At 37.3% G+C, this 20146-nt stretch overlaps 1 protein-coding gene across 1 annotated transcript in view; it reads right to left on the bottom strand.

Moving 5' to 3' along the window:
• Window positions 1-969: 969 nt before the first annotated feature.
• Window positions 970-20146, bottom strand: part of LOC120773727 (netrin-A-like) — a 610257-nt gene continuing 591080 nt past the window's right edge. Inside the window, exons 4-8 of the mRNA XM_040102783.1 lie at window positions 18753-18902; window positions 18526-18627; window positions 2226-2291; window positions 1716-1998; window positions 970-1516 (exon numbers count right to left, since the gene is read on the bottom strand). Coding sequence (XP_039958717.1) covers window positions 1375-1516; window positions 1716-1998; window positions 2226-2291; window positions 18526-18627; window positions 18753-18902 — 743 coding nt within the window. The 3' untranslated portion in view covers window positions 970-1374. The remainder of the gene's footprint in view (window positions 1517-1715; window positions 1999-2225; window positions 2292-18525; window positions 18628-18752; window positions 18903-20146) is intronic.

Raw genomic sequence — 20146 nt, 5'->3', positions numbered from 1 at the left:
TGTAGCATTGTTTATCAAAAGTTCTAAGTTGTTTCCCTAGCTTTCATGAGCTTTTGACCCCCATACATTAGTGTTTTGATATCTCTAAAATTCGGGAATTATTTGCTTTAAGTTTCATTAACTTTTGGAAACGTTAAGGATTGTGCGGAAGCGCTCTAAGCGTTTTGAGAGAAAAGCTTTCAGATGGTAGCTAACATTTTTTTAGGTTTTTCAGCTTATTGCGCCTGTTTTAGTGATGCATTTTCACTTGGACTTCGACTGGAAATAGTACCGAAAGGTACTAAGCAGCATACAAAGCTTTAACGGACATAGAATGTGTTTATTGTTTTAGTTAGTTTGCTTATTAATTGGCAATGGGTTAAAATATTATACACCTCTGAAGAATCCATAAGCACTCCTTACAGAGCTTTAAAAAGCTCTCTTTTGAAATGTTTTTTTGACTGCTTTTAAATAGTAGAAGAGCTTTCAACATCTTAATAAAGCAGCTATGTAATAGTGCTTTTAAAAGCTCTCTTATGAAAAGTGTTGCTATTTTTTTAAGCAGTACAAAATCTCTCAAAAGCTTAGCTAAGCAGTAGTGTTGTAGAAGGCTTCGTAATGGCCTTTAGTATGATATATATTTTCCAATTATTTTTTAAGTATTTCAACAAAGCTTTTGCCATTGTTATTGCTTTTTCGTTTGGCCTAGAAAAGCTCTAACTTTTTCTCATATAAAAATTATTATTTTCGCGAATACTTTGGTAAATAAAAAATGCTTTCATTATATTTCAGCGTATGATTTTTGCTTTATATTATGTAAATGTTTAAATGATTTTATCAATATTTTACAAAAGTTTGAAAAAAAGTTCATATTTTTCAAAAAGTTTTATTCTTAAATTATTATTTTTTTTCATTCTAAAACTAAATCGGTGTTAGTGCGAGATGAAGTAAAATTATAAAAAATACTATAAATAAATAATTATGAGAGTTATTAATTAAAAAATAATAAAATAAAGAAATAGTTAAATTATTGCAACTTTTTGTGCTTTCTTCGATTAATTTAGGTACAATAAAATATTTTTGTTTTTACACAGCGAAAAATTAACGATTTCATTCAGATGCATACGATTACGTATGTATTTTTTGCACATACATATGTACGTACATATATACAAATACATTATAATTGTATGCATGTATGTGTGTGTGTGTTATTCGGCTTACTCGACTTTGAATGCATTTAAGTAGTTTGCCTTAAAACTATTTGAAATTATCATTATTTTTTTATAAATACAAATACATTTAAAATATGCGCATGTATGTACGTATGTTTGTTTGTGTGGAAGTGTGTGTGTTTTCCAATTTTAAAATTGTTGTGCTTTTTCTCAATTCACTTTACTGACACGTTCGCGCACGCCGCTGGAAGCGTTTCATACGTCTATACCATTCATCCTTCCACTCGATCACAATGGAACGCGGACCGATGCCAAGATAGCCCGGTGGCGATTCCGAATCTCTGCCCAGTATCAGATAGGAGCTGTGAATGCAGAGAAAAAAGCAATAAAGTCATAATTTATTCTATATTTTATAACAGCTGATCAAATTTGAACCGGATAGGTACATATAAACTGATCACTAAAACAAATTTACAAGGAAATGTAGAGTGTTTGTTATTACGGGTAAATTTTGATCATTTCTTTCGTTTTTTCCTCTTATTCTTCAATTTATTTGCTTACCGATTCATTTTGATTCTGGGACAACGACATTCTAGATTCTTAATTGGTATGATCCAGGTCAAAGGACCCCGTTTTAGGATTGTATTCGTTGTTGCGTACTCGAGCGGGGTACGCTTGAAGATCGCCTGTATTTGTATGTCGTATTTGACCGTTTCGGGTGCGTTGTCCTCCATGGCCTCCGTTTCGTCGTCGCGATCCATTTGTTGATTTTCTTTGGTGTATTGTTCGCTGCTGCTCGTTACTTCGGTACTCGATTCGCGGCCAATCACTTTCGCCATTATTGCTGGTGGTAAGAAAATAATGAAGGAAATTAGAACTCTTTCAGATGATATTATAAATCTTTAGGTGAAATTATATATCCTAATTAATACACTAATGGCCATTTGAAGCGCTTTTTAGATTTTCTCAAAAGCTTACTGTAATTATAGCATAACTTAATTGTATTTTTTATTAAGTCGTATGTTTTAAGTGAAAGCTTTCTTGGAGCTTTCATTTCTCATAAATACTCACCGTAGTCTCTTTTGCAGAATTTGTTGAGGTTTAACCTTTTTGTGCTTATTTTGCATCTTTCGCATTCTGAAAGTAAAAGTCGTATACAAATTATAAGTACCGTTATAGATGTTGGTAGTATTTGTTAGTAAAAAAATTTCTATTTTTTATTTTTTTAAAGGTTATTTGCAAAAACAAAAATTACAAAAGTGCTTAAATATTAAAAAAAAGCATAAATAAATAAAAATCCATAACTTCGTCTTGTCTTTAGTTAAAAAATTACCATTAAATAAAGTTTGTTTTATGCTATCAATATTGGTCTGGGAACTCTTTATTATATGCCTTTAAGTCAATTAAACAACAACCTGACCTTGAACTATTCTTTGGAAGTCAAATGCAACAAAAATTATAATACAATATCTTTCAAAGATTGCTTTTAAACTTTCTTTCGCAAAAAACCCATCCCTATCCCTCTACAATCCTCTACTATAACAACAAACTATGTACAGAAATCCCGTAACTTTTCTTCCAACCAAAAATTTCTGAAATATTTCAATTTCGCCTCAATGGCCAATAAAAGACGTCAATCAGTAGCCAATTGAGACATGTGGAAATGTTGAGTACTAATTGCAACAATGCCGAAACACAAAATGCAACAAATATAGACATCCATATGTATCTACCTACATTTAGTATGGTATATGTATGTATACCTATTTCTGCAGAATAGGCAGCAGCGCAGCCAAATTCATTCAAGAAATAAAAGTAAAAGTAACAAATGCCGACACATATACATATGCTTTGTATACTGAGAGGAAAAAACCAAAACAAATTACATTTTAAATTTAAATACAATTCAATTACCAATGCCAATTAGCTCGGGGCCAGAGCAGCGGTAATGTGGCTGTGGCATGCTATTTTCTGCTTTTTGCTGCACTTTTTTTGGTTTGCTTTTTTTGTGCAAAAGCGACTCATTTAAAATATTGTAAAAAAAATACAACAAAGTTCGCAAAAATGTTTTTCCTTGTTTTGAATATTTTTTCACGGAGAGAAATCAAAAGGTCTGTTATATAAGTATGTATGTGGAGTGCTGAGGAACGTAATTTTTATGCGAATATTTTTCTCTTTAGTAAATTCTGTAGAATATGTCCAATTATATCTCTTCTCCTTTCGTTAAACTTTGGAGGGTGGCGAATCGAAAAAACAACAAGTATAATCAAATAGAGTGACATATTTAGAGCGCAGTTATAGCACCATAATAGGGCACCCACATACTTCTTGTGTAGAATTCATATGCAGAAATTATATTACAAGCAGACGCCTTATGAAGAAGTGAGCACACCAGCGAAACTAAGATTTCTTAAGTTTGGTCGGAGCTGTATTGTAATTACGTTCAAAATTCATATTAAAAATGGCGATAGATCTATTCAAGAGTACCTTCATTATGCGTGAACATAGGCTTTGAATGCTAGAAGAAATTGGTAATACGAGCAGCCCTTTTCATCTTCGATTCAATGAAGTGAAGCAAAGAGCTTTTGTAATGGCCTTTAAATTTATTATGTGGTGCTTTACAGGCAAGTGCGAAAAAACAAGATTGCCCCATTATTTCAACAAACGCCTAGTCAATTTCACTGAAACATAGACCTGAACTTGATTGTTGGAATAGAAGTGAGAACATTCTTAATATGTGTACTAAAAAATCTTCAAACAATAAACCAGTCTATAATCGAACTAATTTGTAGAATTAACCACAAATCAATCAGCTTAATTTTCCGAAATCTTTTAATTACTCGAAAGCTAAATTCTAATTGATATGTTTCATCAAGATGTCTTCACTAAGCTAGTGAAACTGTTTATATACTATACAAGGTGCGTTACATAGTAAACGGTACTTAAAAAAAAGAACAAATGGTTTTTTCGGCAAAATCAATTAATTTTATTCAAAATAGTCTCCTTCTGCTTCAATACAGCTTTTTGCACGGTCCAAAAGCGTTGAAACCACGAGTGTTTTAGCTCGTTGGCCGGTATGGCTGCCAGTATGCCAGTGCAAGCCTTTTGAATGGCCTCTACGTCCGCATAATGCTTTCCTTTCATGGGCAAATGCATTTTTCCGAAAAGGAAGAAGTCGCAGGGTGCTTATTCAGGTGAATACGGGTGTGGTTAATGGTTGAAATGTGATTTTTGGTCAAATAATCGTCCTTCGAATGTTGGATTCTGAGCAATTTTTGGTCGTCAGTCCATTGGAACAAACCGTGCACACGCCTTTCGTAAGCCCAAATGTTCGGTGAAAATGTGATATATCGATGTTTTGGAGATGTTCACTTCCATTTCAATGAATTTCTATGATGATTTCGGCTGATTTTTGATGAATTCACGCACAGTTTCGATGGAATTTCCGTTGATCACGGATTTTGATTGGTCCACATGTTGATCGTCAGTTATGTCCTCACGTCCATTTTGAAAACGTTGAAACCACTCGTGCACTCCGCTACGGGATAGGCAATCAGCGCTATAAACTTGTTTCATCAATTGAAACGTTTCGGTGAAAGTTTTACCAATTTTAAAACAATATTTAATGTTGGCTCGTTGTTTGGAGCTCATTTTCGCACAGATAACACAAACATACTGACACTTAAAACGCAATAACTTCATTTCCAATCTATGAAATGTCATGAAACTGGACAATCGATAAAGATAGCAGATTCTAACGCATCAGTAGACATATAGATGGCGCCACCAGGGGGCGTTAGATTCAAAAAGTCCTGTTTACTTTGGAACTCACATATAGATATTACATATATAGTATACCAATATAGTATTAAAACATCTCACCACTTAGCTAAAACTTTCAACTGAACAACTCGCTCACTTAGTAAGCTAATAAATCTAAAGAGCTTTCATATTTTATAGTAACTTGGTTTACATTATTTTCTTAGATTTTTTCAATATACTTAATTTGTGTATCCTGAACAGGGTATATTAATTTTGCTACGTAGTTTGCAGCACCTAGAACGAGACGTCGGTACCTTATAAAGTACCATATACATTGGAGTGATTCAAAATATCGTTTTAAACGTTTGGGTTTACGAAAAAATCATAATAGACCTTTTTTGTAGAGCATTCAATTTCCTACAAAATCTAAGAAACAAGATATTTTTTCAAGTAGTTGGAAGCGAGATATAAATTTTTCTATCTGATAATAAGAAAAAATAGAAAACTGTATGTAGGAGGACCTTCCCGTTACAATTAAAAACTCATGTTTGGAGAGGCTTTCTTAGAGGTCTCTAGGAATCTATTTTTCCGAGTACAAAACGAAAAAAAAATTTTTTTTTTGAATCACTCTAATATACATACATACATATATGTATATACAGAAGTATACAAGTATATTTATATATGATCCGCGCGACCAAATGAGTGCATTTAGCCATAAACATTTGTCAGTCTCCTGTATATACGCGAACTAGTGCCTTAGTGTTTAAGATATCGATCTGAAATTTTGCACACAGCGTTTTCTCTTGAAGAAGCTGATCATTTGTCGGAACCGCTGATATCGGATCACTATGACATATAGCTGCCAAACTGAACCATCAAAATCATGTCTTTGTATAGAAAACGTTTTTATTTGTCGAGCTATCTTCACGCAATTTGGCACGGATTATACTCCAAGACAACGCTACCATTTTCGAACAAATTATTCAGATGGGATCACTATAGCATATACCTACCATACAAACTGACCGATAAAAACTAAGATATACATTTCTTATATTCTTCTATGCTATAAGAAAAGCACCTGTGTGTGTGGGCTATGAAAGCTTCCTTCCAGCGGCAGCTACCGCTTTTTCCTATTTTTATATTTTTACACATTGGAAATAGATAATATTGAATTATTCTTCGATTGCGGCAAGGAAAAATACTTCAATCACAATTTCGTAATTAAAAAGTTAAATAATTAAATCTAACAAAAAAGTTTCCCTCATTTGCCACATGGAATTTTTCAAATAATTTTATGTTTTCCCAACATTTGATGGATTAGTTCAATTTTCTTGCGTAAGAGCGCCAAAAACAAATCACTCAAATTGAGTGAAATTTTGGCTGAGCAATAAAAACAAATATTTTATATACCTTAAATGTAAATTATCTACACAAATTCCTTTTAAAAGCAGGAAAACAAAATAGTTCTTGCTTTTTAATACACCGCTGTAATGCTAATAAATTGCTTAGCAAACACTTTCCATTATGCCGCAAAACGCTCAAAGCGTGGCAAGAAGAAAAAAATTCACCAAATATTTATTTAACTGCAAAAGTTAAGAGCTTCTGGCACTTAAAATGCGATTTTATTACAGAAGTTAACTAATGCAACGCACCTAAAAACCACAATAGCAGCAGAAACACCAACAACAACAAGTTGAAGTGTTTAAAATACACGATTACAACAAGCTTTTACATGTTAAACGAAAAGACTAGAAAATTTATAGATTTGCTTGCAGTAAATATTTGTTTATTGTTGTTGGTACATCATGCCTATCTTCCCTCCCACAATGCCAATGCGTAAAAGGCCAATTATCTGCCGAACTGTTAACTGCTGTTGATTTTTATCTTTCCTCTCAATTAGATGCACGCTGATTGGATCAATAAATTGCGCTATTTATTGACTCACCATCAAAATATATGCCTAAACTTATACATATGTATATGTATGTCTGTATGTTTACATATGTGTGTGTGTATTAAAATCCCACAAAATTACAGAATTGGAGCAATAGTGCTAAGGCAACACAAACAACAACAATCAAAATAGCAGCAACTAAATTAGAACAACAATCAAGTGTTGCGGCTTATTGTTGTTGTTGTGCCAGTGTGCCTCTATGTTGGTGTGTGTGCCCTGTATTCACTTAAGCATCACCTAAATTGGCATCACTTTCCTAGACTACGACGGCTGCGGCGCTTCAGAAAATTTTCACGCCTGCCATTTGAACAAAAAAATTGTACATATGTACAATATACGAGGTATATACTATACATATGTATGTATGTATGTGCCTTGGTTTTTAAAGTTCAGGGGGCGTTGCACAATTTCCACGCGCATACGAAGTGTCGCTGCTTGCAGTCAAGTTGACAAACTGTCCGCCCCGGAATGCACAGCATCATGTTTGGATGTTTGTATGTATGTGTGTGAGCACATTTCTATGTAATTGCAACGGCATTTTTTAGAATTAGCGGCCTATCAATGCTTACAATTCAATTTGCTCGCTTGAATCGGAGCCAATTCAACTTTGGAAAATGCCACGGCAACTAAATACATACATTTGCACATGTCTTGGCTTGCTATGCGAGTGACTCATTTAAAAAGCATGAAAACAAAAACAATCTTGGTGGGGAACTAAAAAAGTTAGAATCAATTAGCTTTGGTAAAGAAAGAAAGTAGCATGGAGCTTAATCCGGTGATAATTGTGGTTGAGATCTGCTTTTGTTATTTGTAATTGCAACAAGAAACAACGATGTAGTTTTAAATATAATTTCTTCTTCTTCCTTATTGGCGTACACACCGCTTACTGCGGTTAGAGTTGAGTTTACAATACCGCGCCTGTCGTTCTTCCTTTTCGCTGTTTGGCGTCAATTGCAAATTCCAAGTGTAACCCGGTCCTTCTCCCTGGTCTTTCCAACGGAGTAGAGGTCTTCATCTTCCTCTGCTACTCTCGGCGTGTACTGCGTCGAATGGTCTTAGAGCTGGAGTGTTTTCATCCATTCGAACGATATGACCTAGCCAACGTCTCCACCATCTCTTAACTCTCGTTTAGCTCATCGTTCCATCGACTGTAGTATTTGCCGTTGGCAATGGCCAAAGGACCACAAATCTCCGCAGAACCATTCTCCCGAAAACTCCTAACGCCGACTTATCAGATGTTGTCAACGCCCGTGCCATATTGCATATTGCAGGACGGGAATGGTGAGTTGTTACTTATAGAATTTGGGCTTAGTTCGTCAGGAGAGGACTTCTTAATTGCCTACTCAGTCGAGGCTGACGTTGTTGTTAATGCTGGTTCCAAGATAGACGATATTATCTACGACTTCAATGTTATGACTGTCAACAGTCAAGTGGGAGCCAAGTCGCGAGTGTGACGACAGTTTGTTTGATGACAGGAGATATTTTGTCTTGCCCTCAGCCACCCATTTGCTTCGCTTCCCTATCCGTTCTGGAGAAAGCAAAAATAACGACGCGGTTGCTAGGGCCAATGATATCAATATCATCTACGTACGCCAGCAGCTGTGCACTCTTTAGTTCTTCAGCTCGAATTATTTTCTCCATTACTATATTGAAGAAGTCAAACGAAAGAGAGTCGCCTTGTTTGAAACCTCGTTTGGTATCGAACGGCTCGGAAAGGGTTTTCCCGATCCTGACGGACATTTTGGTATTGCTCAACGTCAGCTTACAGTGCCGTATTAGTTTTGTGGTGATACCAAATTTAGACATAGTGGCATAAAGACAGCTGTCAAAAAAAGCCTTGAAATCGACGAAGAGGTGATTTGTGTCGATCCTCTTTTCATTTCCAAGATTTAACGCATGGTGAATATCTGGTCAGTTGGGAGTTCAGCCTGCTATATTCAGCAAAACGAAGTTGGGGAAAGGTCGTTTTAGACTCTCGGAGTAACTCTAACTCTTCTACTGCTATGAGCGGTGTTTTAACTCAAAGTACACTATTCACTGAGGGTGTACTTGTATTGACCTTCAGTGCGTGTCTGAAGTTTTTTGCGTCCGTAGTCTGTTTGGTTTTTATTCAACGTCATCGACGTGATCAAGGAATGACCTGTGGATGCTCATAGTAAGCGGTTCCGCTTCAAGCTGAGGACTGAACAATTGCTTCGTGTGTTGCCAACAACGTTACTTTGTATTTTTCCCATGTGCTTGAGTTGAGGATTTTGTTGTAGCTCTATATTTTAGTGAATCTTGCCAAAGTTGTGGAGTGAAGGAGAGCAGGTTGTCAAGTGTAACTCCTAAAATCTTAGAGTTGTTGATAGTCAGAATTTTATTGTCATAGACTGTGTCATTAAGAACCAGTCTGTACTTCTTCGTCGATTTCGTGAACATGGTCGCTGTGAATTTAGTAAAGAGTTTTTTAGGCTCCTAGCATAGAAGAAGCAAGAAAGGGTGATGTTTTCAAAATTTGTGGCAGCTCAAAGCCGATTTTATTTAATAGGTGTGTCTAACTAAATGTAATAATTAAAAATTCTCTTATTTAACATATTTGTATTTGTATTTGTTTTCGAAATTCCGCTTAAGAAATTATGAGCTTCTTCCAAGACTCAAGACTCCAGGAGCAATGCAAAAAAGAAAATAAAATAAAAAAAAACACTGTACTTTCAAAGCCGCTAGTTAAGTGAATATCAAAAGAGAGCAGTTTCCCTGTGTCCCTTTTGCCAAAGAGCCGACACCAATGCTAGGCATTTGGAGCGAAAGCAACGCCATAATGCTCCAAGAGCGGCTTGGGACATGTTTAAGTGAATTACATGTGAGTTTTATTATTTGTTGTTGTTGTTTTAAGCGCCTTTAACGGCGCACTAGTTTAGGGGGCAAAACTAGAGCTAACAATTTGCATTTGCGACTCCTTTCAAAGCAAAGCCGGTTTTTTCAATTACATTTAATTGTGACAATACGCCAGAAGGGGGCGCGACCGGAACAAGCAGAGGCAGCAAAAACCGCCAACTGTTTGTTTGAAAGCGACAAATGATAATTACGACAGTTTGCGAAAACCTATTAACGGCATTAAAGTGCATTGCGAGCTATGTGGCTCCATTCGGCGAGCAAGCAGTAAAAGTACCAAGTGGTAAAAAATGTTATAAATCTCTCAAATTTGTCTCACTTTCAAGTTTATTTTTCAAACTTTTTGGCGAAAAGTTATGCCTTGCGGCGGCATGCCACAAGTGTGCTCACCAACTATAATTTACTCTCCATTCAAGTCGCACTTCTCGAGCGTCTGCCTCTTAAGTGCTTTGCTGAATTTATTAAGTGTTATACTCGTTAAGTTCCTACCAACCGACATTTGTTTGCTAAATTTTCTTATATAATAATAAATATTTGTTGCAAATGCGCTTTTTGTAGCTTTTTGCATAAGTTGGAAATAATCGTCGCACTTGCAGCCCGAACAACTAAACTAACCGCATAACTGCATAATTCATAGCTAAAATGCAACTCGTTTTCCTCACTCTCCAACTCTCTCCGTCTTTTGCTCTCTGTGGACCGCGCATTGTGTGGATACTTTGTCGGGTAGGACCTTTTCATGTCCAGCAGACAAGAAATATTTCATTTTGAAACTTATTTTAAATTTCATTCTTGCCTTCCCCTGCGTTTTCCTTAGTCTTGTCCTTTGTGCCGCTGCTGCTGTTCTACTTTACCCGTTGACTTGTGGCCTGACGTTTGTTTTGCATTTAGGAAGTTGCCTCTTTTAGTGTTCCGTGCTCTCATTTCACTCACTCACTTTTAAAGTTGACTAACAGTGTTTTTGTTTTTTTGCTATTGTTGGTTTTTATTTGTCGTGTAAATATTACAAATGGAGTTTGTTTTTCATTAGCAATGAGATTATTCATGTGACGAGTTAGTTTGTGTGTTTGTTGTTAACAAAGTGCATATTTCATTTGAAAGTGTAAGTAAATTGGAATAAGTAAGTTCTACGTAGTGTTTTAAGTTTAAGGATTTATTTGTTTTTGTTTTGTTTTAATTTTTTATAATGCTGCTGGGGCAAGAAATTGTAGTGGTTGAGAAGGAAATTTCGCTCAGAGACTAAAAATTGCAAAATCTCTTCGAAGAACTGTTATTGTAATTCACTTGCTTTGTTAGGTATATCCCTCTTTACCATAACCTAAAATTTTTTTTAAAAATCATTTAATATTCTTAACGTTAGCACTAATATTTGAAATATCAAGTTCTTATTTACGTTAGAGCCTTATATAGCTGTGTTTTTGAAGTCGCCTGTCTAGATTTCTCGAGAGCTACTCAATGGATCTTCATGAAATTTTACACAGGTTTTTCATATACAATTCTTAAAGACTTGGACGAAGGATTTTTTTTCGATTACAACTATTTGAAAAAAAAATGACGAGAAATTTTCACTGAAATCTTCATTTTCTTATAAAATTGTCTGCAAAAATCCTATTTTCAGTTTTTTTCCTTCGCCCAAGTTCTAAGTTGAGGTTTTAACTAAAACACGATTTTTTCACTGTATCTGATCCTGCAAGGAGTTATCCTGCCAACGCGGGCGCATCTTTTTTCCGAGGGGTCACCGGAAATGGCGTCACAATGGCCGAGTTTAAAATATTCTTTTCCAAAAATTTCAGAATTTTTTGTTAATAGTGTATGTTTGTAACAATAGAAAATTGTAATAAAATATTTCACCTTTAATATGAGAAAAAGTTGTTGAAAAAGGCTGTTTTTTACCCTGGGAAACCCATGTAACCTCTTAATTTAGTGTGATAGTAATAATTAATAATAGCTTTCTACGTTATATGGAACCTTTTATGAACACTTAGACAATCATTTAATGACAGATCGTCACCGTACTCCTTACTACTTTATAAGGGTGCTGACTCTAAATATTTTTTTTTTCGATTTCAAAAATATATTTCATACTTAAAAGCTTTCCAAACTTCTAAAAAATTAGATAATAAGGTGGTATTGTTTGCAAGTGCCAGATTCCACTAATGACCAAAGAAATCTTTTTAAAATGTGTTATTCTTGTCCAGAAATCTAATTCGGTTGATTGTTTTCTAAATGGTTTGAAATAGTTTTCATACAAGATGGTCTAGAGAAGTTAGGTAAGTAGGGCAGATGTCTAACGTCGCAATTAGGTCTTTTGGAGGCTTTTTTCTTTTTCTTTTTTTTATTGGCGTAGACACCGCATACGGAGGCTTTAGCCTAGGACTAAAATCTCTTCGCTCCATTATATGCTTTCAGAACCACCCTATGATTCTAATGACGTTCATCAGTATAAAACGTTTTATCTGTGAAATTTCCGAGCCATGGTCAAGAAATCCTCGAATAAACCTAAGAAAATTTAGTGATTTAATATATTTCTTGTCGTGAGCAGACTCTTTGTCAGAGCAAAAACTATTTCTTTAGTTGCTGTGATCTCGGCTTGAAAGATACTGCAGTGATCTGTTAGACGAATGGTGATTTTTTTTATCTAATGTGCTGAAAAGTGGGAGGTAGCACTCCATTACCTTGTTTGGACTCACCCGTATAAACGCTTATTCCAGCGTCCTTGCCCATCTCGTCCCTTTCCTACTTTTCTCTGGAAGGAAGAATCTTTGGTATTGGGTAGAAACGGGAACGACGACTAATAGGAATAATTCTCTCAGTCTAGGTGTCGAATTCACTGCCAGTTATTTACAGAACAAATCTGTTGACAGTAGACGTAAAACGACGTTTCAATTTTTCTAAAAACTCCTCTACAGTTGCTTTCAATCTCAATTTTCTTATCTTTTTTTTGGCATATAAAATTGGAAAGATTTTTTTGATTTTGTTCCAACTTTTAAACTACTATCACATAATGATAACAAGAGCTGTAGCTTGTGCTTTACAAATTTCTCGATGCCGTGCTTGGTGAACTCAGCCTATACCTCATATCGTTGTTGTAACGGCAGAATGCTGCCGAGTTGACTGTCTTCGGCCGGATAAAAATCCGGATGGGGTACGTAGAGCAACTGTCGTGGGAACGGAGCCTATACTTTATCGTTAAATACGGCTCTACAAGTTCTTGGCAGCAATATTACTACCTTAATCTCCTCATAATCGGATATTGATTTTAATTTCATCGTTTTCGGGTATTCAATTGTATCTTCAGATACATCGTCATATTCAATCTTTTCTTTGTTTAGTACAATGGAGTTATGTTGTCATTGTTAAAGGAATCATATCCGTTTCGTGAGAAAATAATGAACTTGTGGTCGGGCGCTTCTCCATCCCCCTTTTCAACCAACCAAACATATCCGTTCCTAAAATGGTCTGTGAGTCCCCTCAAACACCATTTAGTAATGTAAAGATAAACGAATTTATAATCATAAATAGCAGTAAATTCAACCGAAAAATATAACCTCAAAATCTTAAACTATCTCGCCTTGTAATTTTATATCATCACTATCCATTTAGTGTTTCCCAAAAGACGTGTTATATTTCGGTTATCAAACAGTCATTAAAGTGGCGTTTAACAAGTGATTATCTCGTATGTGTCTATGTTCACTCTAAAACTTGCCAGCAGCTTCTTACAAGCTTATAACTACCAGTGTGGACCAGCAGTAGCGGTGTTTGTTGTCAGTGGTTGGCTGTCGTGAAGGAGTGCTCTCACGTACAAACATACATACGCATAAACAATTATGTCGAATGAACTCCACGGAGGACAAGCGTTAAAGCTACGCGAGCATTTTCACCACGACTTACAGTCTGCTAGAACAGTTTTGGCTAAGCTTAAAGTTTAATAACTAGCAGCCAGTGAACAACATTAGGAGCGCAAATATTTTACGACCTCTGGGCCCGTGGATGAAAAACCTTATAAGGCCAAACAAAATATCAGCGTGTGTTTGTGAGGGTGTGGAGTTGTTGTAGTTGTCTCTATTATCAATATTTATGCATTAACGCTTTCGCGGCAGCCACAGTGGCAACGTGAGATATGTGTTTGTCTATGCATTACTCAAGAAGTGTCAGTAAAAACAAGCAGCAGCAGCAGCAGCAGCTGAAACTTCTGGCCGCAAGTCACTGCCGCAAACAGCAAACTTCACAGTTTGTTTACTTAAATAATTTTCAGCACCCTTTCGCCCCCACTCGTGCACACGTTGCACGTGCAACACACAACTTGCTCTTATGCTGTTGACTCTCCGCGCGCTGTCTGTGTCTGCTGCACGTAATTTGTTTACATCTTGCGGAGTTGCTATATAAAATTATTCAATTATGTAAGCAACTAAGTATTTCTTTTTATTACATTATAAGCGAGCCGTGCGGGCGTTTTACGGAAAATCACTTTGACGCGGAGTTCTTCTATTATTTACGACCGCAAATATGCTTTCCTTTCACCTGACTCGCTCTCTTGCTCGCTCTTTCACGCTGGCGCTCATACACCCTATAGGTAAACATAAACATACAAAAAGAAAACGTTAACTTCGGTTGCACCGAAGCTAGAATACCCTTCACAAATGAAATAGTTTCCTTACAAGAAGTTTCTTTTGTTTAGTCCTTTTGAATGGCAGCTATATTAAATAGTGATCCGTCCTGAACTATATTTTTAGAGATTGTGGCGTTACCTTGGACAATAATCTGTGCTAAATTTCGTGAAAATATCTCGCCGAATGAAGAAGTTGTCCATACAGGGACACGTTCAGTTTGTATGGCAGCTATATGTTATATTGGTCCGATATAGGCGGTAAGCTCCTTTTTGGGGAGAAAAAACGTTTGCAAAATTTCAGAACGAAATCTTCAATACCAGTTCCTCTTCTTCTTCTTTACTGGCGTAGACACCGCTCACACGGTTATAGCTGAGTTAACAATAGCCAGTTTTTTCCCCTTTTGCTATGTGGCGCCAATTAGAGCTGCCAAGCGAAGCCCGGTCCTTCTGCGCCTGGACTTTCGAACGGAGTGGAGATCTTCCTCTTCCTCTGCTTCCCCCCTGTAGGTACTGCGTCGAAAACTTTCAGAGCTGGACTGTTTTCGTCCATTCGGACGACATGAGCATAGACGCTGTCTTTTATTCGCTGAACTATGTCAATGTCATCGTATATCTCATAGATCTCATTATTCGTTCCATCGAATGCGGCATTCGTTGTGGCCAGTGCGCAAAGCACCATAAATCTTCCGCAGAACCTTTCTCTCGAAAATTCGTAACGTCGACTCATCAGATGTTGTCATCGTCCATAGCTCTGCACCATATAGCAGGACGGGAATAATGAGTGACTTATAGAGTTTGATTTTGGTTCCTCGAGAGAGGACTTTACTTCTCAATCGCCTACTCAGTCCGAAGTAGCACCTGTAGGCAATAGTTATTATTGACATTGTTGTTGCTGTTAATACTGGGGCACTAGTTCGTGTTTAAACAGACAGACAGACCGGCATAACTAAATCAAATCAGCTCGTTACGCTGATCACTTAAATATATATTTTATATGGTCTTCGACATTTCCTTCTCTCTGTTATATACTTCGTGACAAACCCAATATATCCCGTTCAGGGTATAAAACTGTTTTGTAGACGCTCAGAAATTGCACAACGTGATGCGACAGGAAATGAGGAAATCTTTATTTTATAGCAGCTATTAATTGCGTCTTCTTGAGCAGCCACTGCCTGCCCTCCCGTCTACACGGCGGCCGCATTAAATAGCTTCACACAGCATCAGCAATACTTCCTTAGCTTGGCAGGCAGTTTCATCTTCTGCTGTTTGAAGGCCGCGTGAAATGTGGCAACTCTTCGCTACGCCCTCCCTCGCCCTTTAATTTGCGCTTATCATCCTCCGTATTTGTTACTAAAGATTTTTTAATTACACTCACACTTCGGCGCTCATCGGTTTCTATGAGTTTTTGTTCTCCAGACACGTCAGTGTGACTATTTAGCTGCGGTCCTATAAGTGCTTCTCACATGTTGTGCCAGTAAGTTGGGTATATGGTCGCTAACCCACTTGTGAGCGCGTTGAGGTGTTAATAATGTCTGCATAGTCGTATATTCCCTAATCTACCCCAATGCTTGGAACCCTCACAAGTTTTCTTTTTCTTACTATTCAAAGATTATTTCTCCGGGAGTTTAATGAACTTTTTAAGTGCGAGCATCACGTGTCGAGTGTTTTTCATAGTCGTCATGTGATAAATAAATATTATTTCTTTAATTACTTTATTTTATAGATATGTATACACATATATATTGTAGATATATGTATATAGACAGACAAGACAAAGATTATATGTGTATGAAAATATGTAAATCAAAGCGAAGCAATTTAAATTTAAATGAATTAACGGAAATTTGTAAAGTCAGATGCATAATGTGTGTTCCTTTCAGGTACATTCTGCTTTGAAAGTGTTTCTGGAACTATTCCTAAGCTTCTGGAGCGAGATTTACTATATTAACTGAAAAGGCCGAAACCTTATTGCCTCGACTTTCATTGCTTTTTAGTTGGATTTAATTTTGTTTTCTTGCTAAGAACCTTGAACATGTCTAAAGAGACTCATGGGCATCTGCGGAGTATTGCGGACTATACCAACAATAGCACTTAACGTCATTTTACACATAGCACCCGTGTAAATTGCCGGCAGGTGAATTGTTCTAAAGTATGTAGGTCGCTCTAAGGCTCAGTGAAGCTGGAAGCTGAAGCTCTCTCCTTCAATTACTTCTCGAAAAACTTGCATCACTGTGCTGCAGAGGTTTCTCTGGGAATTATTTCTTTGCTCACATACCGACAAGGGAAATGTGGACGAGTAGAAGTCGTTGGAGAAGAGGTACAGTAAGCTTTTTCACGGATAAGTCGAAACTATGTTGGAGCCAAAGTATCCTGAAAGGAGCTCTCCGTCAAGTTTTGCTTTAGCCTACCGGACTACTGTAGTGTTTCAGGTAGAAGAAGCTGTTATAAGAGTAGCAGTTGACCTAGGTTAGGTTAGATGACTGATCGAAGATCGCACATATGTAGTCCTTTGTGAAGCCATAGAAAAGAAGAATTCCTGTGTTCGAACTTATAAGTTAGCAAAACGCTTAGTAGTCAATATAAATTTCCACTTCCGCTAGTTCAGTGAGATGTCTGAAGGTATCCGCTCCCAAGTGTTTAAGTCTTGACTACCCAAACATGCGACCTCATATTCTTTCATACAGCTTCTGCAAATGGCGTTTGGTAAGATTTCCAACCTTACAGCATGAACGCCAGGGAAATGCTAGCCTCACTAAGAGTAAAGTGATCTAAGCAGTCTCTCAACGAGGTGATCATTCACTCCGACAGCAGAGCGACAATACTACCTTTGAGCTCGTAATTTGTGCAAAGTTAGTTAAGGAGTGGCTAATCAAATTAGATATAGCATCAAACTACTCCATTATCAGATTCGTTTGGGTATCTGGTCATAACAGAATTGCTGGAAACTTCAAAGCTGATGAGCTAGCAAGAGGAGAACACCCTTTCCCCGCTCGCATCGAAGTAGGAACGATTTGGATCTCCGTTGTTATCTTGCGTTCTAGCTCTGAACTGATGGATCTCGTGTGAGTTTGACAGGCGTTGGTCGACGATCCGCTTCTGAGCGTCTGCGACATTTTTCTGACCTAGTGTAGAACGTAGGAATTATTCTGAACTACTTTTCCCTCACCTTGCTACAATCGTAGTCGTCCTTTCTGCGCATTGTACAACAGGCATTCTTGCTGTAGGGCTGAAAATGCAGCCGGATCTCATTGCCCAGGTCGTATGGAAAAAAGTGAGGTAGATTCATCTCGGCACTTTCTTCTGCCTTGTCCAGCTTTTGCAAGACTGATGTTGAAACATCTCGGCAGTTACAGTTTCGGCGAACCAGGATAGCCGATACTGACTTTAGCCGCCCCAATAAATTTTTGATCAGCTCAAAGCGCTTTGCATTTATGAGGATCGTTAGTATCAGTTGCGTAAGAGATCCAGGTACCACAATGGACCGGCATTATAGGCTGTCCAAGTGAGATCCCTATTAGGATCGACCATTTAACCTATGCCCTCTCTCAAACACTATCAATATATATAGAACGATATTTTTGATATTTTTGGTCGAGAAATATTGATATTGTATGGACCACTTTGTCAGACATCTAATAGATTTGCTGAAATATTTATTAAAACTGCTTATTTTTCAAAGAATTTAAAGAGATTACGAACTTTCTCTCGATACACATTTTAGAAATGCTTTTTCATTCGAGAAAGTGATCATTTGCAGATTAATCGGGTCTACTCAAATGTCTACAAAGCAATATTCATAAAACTTTGTATAAAAGTTTTTTACCATTAAAGCCACAATATTGCAAAAATCGCACATTATTCGAAGTTAGTCCAAGCTCTATAACCGAAATATGGAGGAATTTGTATTGGAAGAATTAGACAGTTTCTGATCGAAAAAAGATATTATGGGATTTCGATATTTTTTCTGTAAAAATAAATCAAAGCCTTACGTCTATTGATTAGTAGCGGAAGAAGAAATTTAGTAAAACACTAACATAGTTTGGGCTAGATAAGGCTTGGGCTTTTGTAGGTCAACCAAAGAAACATGAAAACAAACCCGTCAAAGGAAAACAATAGTCAACCCAAAACAACACCAACAAAAAAGTGATAAAAAGCGAACACTTACTTACCCCTCCCACCTTCTGTGCGATAAGGTGCATTGGTATCATGTGGATCTGGTTCAGGCGCGGTGTTCTGTGTGTCCAACATATTCGCTTTGCGTGCAGGAATTTCTGTTATAGAAGAAGGGACATACGGATATACGAAAAAATGATATTAGTAGGAAGGCATGTGTCGAGATTTGTAAATAATTGTAAATAACGGCGAAGAAAAGTTAAGAACGAAAGCAAAAACTTACTGATGCATGGCGCAATGTGTGAACGGCTCTGCTGATAGCCACGCGCGCAGCGATTGCAGGTGAGACCGGTCACACCATCCTTGCAGGGGCATTGGCCAGAGGTGTTGTTGCAAGTTTTGCCCGACGAGCCGATCGGATGGCATTCACAAGCTGCAAGAAAAGAAAGAAATATGAATTAGTGAAATGAAATGCAAAGCAGTTGATGGTAAAAATTTAATTAGGCGTATATATGGAGTGCATTTAGTGCTTGAATTTATGCGCCGCTTCACACAAAATAACGGCAATCTTAATGTGCAACCAAATGCGGCTGCTAAGGAGGCTTAATACAGCAGGCTTCTTAATATTGCACAATTTTTGTTTGCTTTTCTGAGATTTAATCATTTCTAATTAGCTTTATAGCGCTTCAAGGCTGCGCAGTCTACGCTGTGCGTTCGGCTGGCAGTTTGGTCAGTGGCAAATTGCAATAACAAAACAAGTGCGCGAACAAAGACGATATTTTGGTGGTCAACAGTTGACCGCATCGATATCAAACGGCGATGAAGCGCGACAATTGAAAATGATAAGTCGAGGCAAAGCCAAGCGAAAGCTGTGAAGTAGCGCTGTTGTTCTCTTCCGCTTGGTTGTTGAACTGTGCAAAATTCAAGTGGATCGCTGCTGCAAGTGGCGTAATACGTGGATAAGCGTGTTAAGTGCGAACAAAAGGATTGCACAGTAGAGATTTTGAAGAGATGGAGACAGAGTGAGAGAGAGAGAGAGAGAGAGGGAGAAAGAGATATAGGGGGAATTCGTTGGGTTGTAAGCGGTTCATTTGCGTTCTGTAACACATCAATAAGAACCAGGCGCGCTTTGACGGTGCTGCTGAAGGGCTGATTCTCCTCAGCATGCGAGCGTTGAATGATCAAACCCGCTGCAATCTGACTGTTGAAGTGTTGGAAGAAAATTCTTTCGCCATTTTTTTCACGCTTTTGCCCGCAAAGCTATTTTACGACGTCCAAATTAAGTGCCAAAACTCGGGAAGCATTGCACGCAAGTGCTCGCATTCAAATATTTGACGTAAAACTCACTTAAATCCACAGCACTGACCCCCATTAACACCGCGTAGCGTGTAAAATTTAATGCCTTGCACATTTTCAGAATATTCGCATTTTCACTTTTTTCCCCTGCTGACCACATTTTCGCGGCAAAAGTGAAATGCTGCTTCTCTTCTACTGTATAGCTGTGGTTATGCGCGCATAAATGTCTTAATGCGCTTAGCCAGCTAATTTTTCATTTTCATAAATTCAATTAAGACTTAATTTTTGTGCGCTGCTGCTTTTTAGCAGCTTATCTGCGGCTTAAAGCGTGATTTGCAAGCGTGCAGCAAGTGCAAAAGAGCGTAAAAAACTTTGCATTTA

The sequence above is a fragment of the Bactrocera tryoni genome, chromosome 4, assembly GCF_016617805.1.
Source record: "Bactrocera tryoni isolate S06 chromosome 4, CSIRO_BtryS06_freeze2, whole genome shotgun sequence".
NCBI lineage: Eukaryota > Metazoa > Arthropoda > Insecta > Diptera > Tephritidae > Bactrocera > Bactrocera tryoni.
The sequence above is the reverse complement of the archived record's forward strand: the minus strand, read 5'-3'. Positions and strand labels throughout refer to the sequence as shown.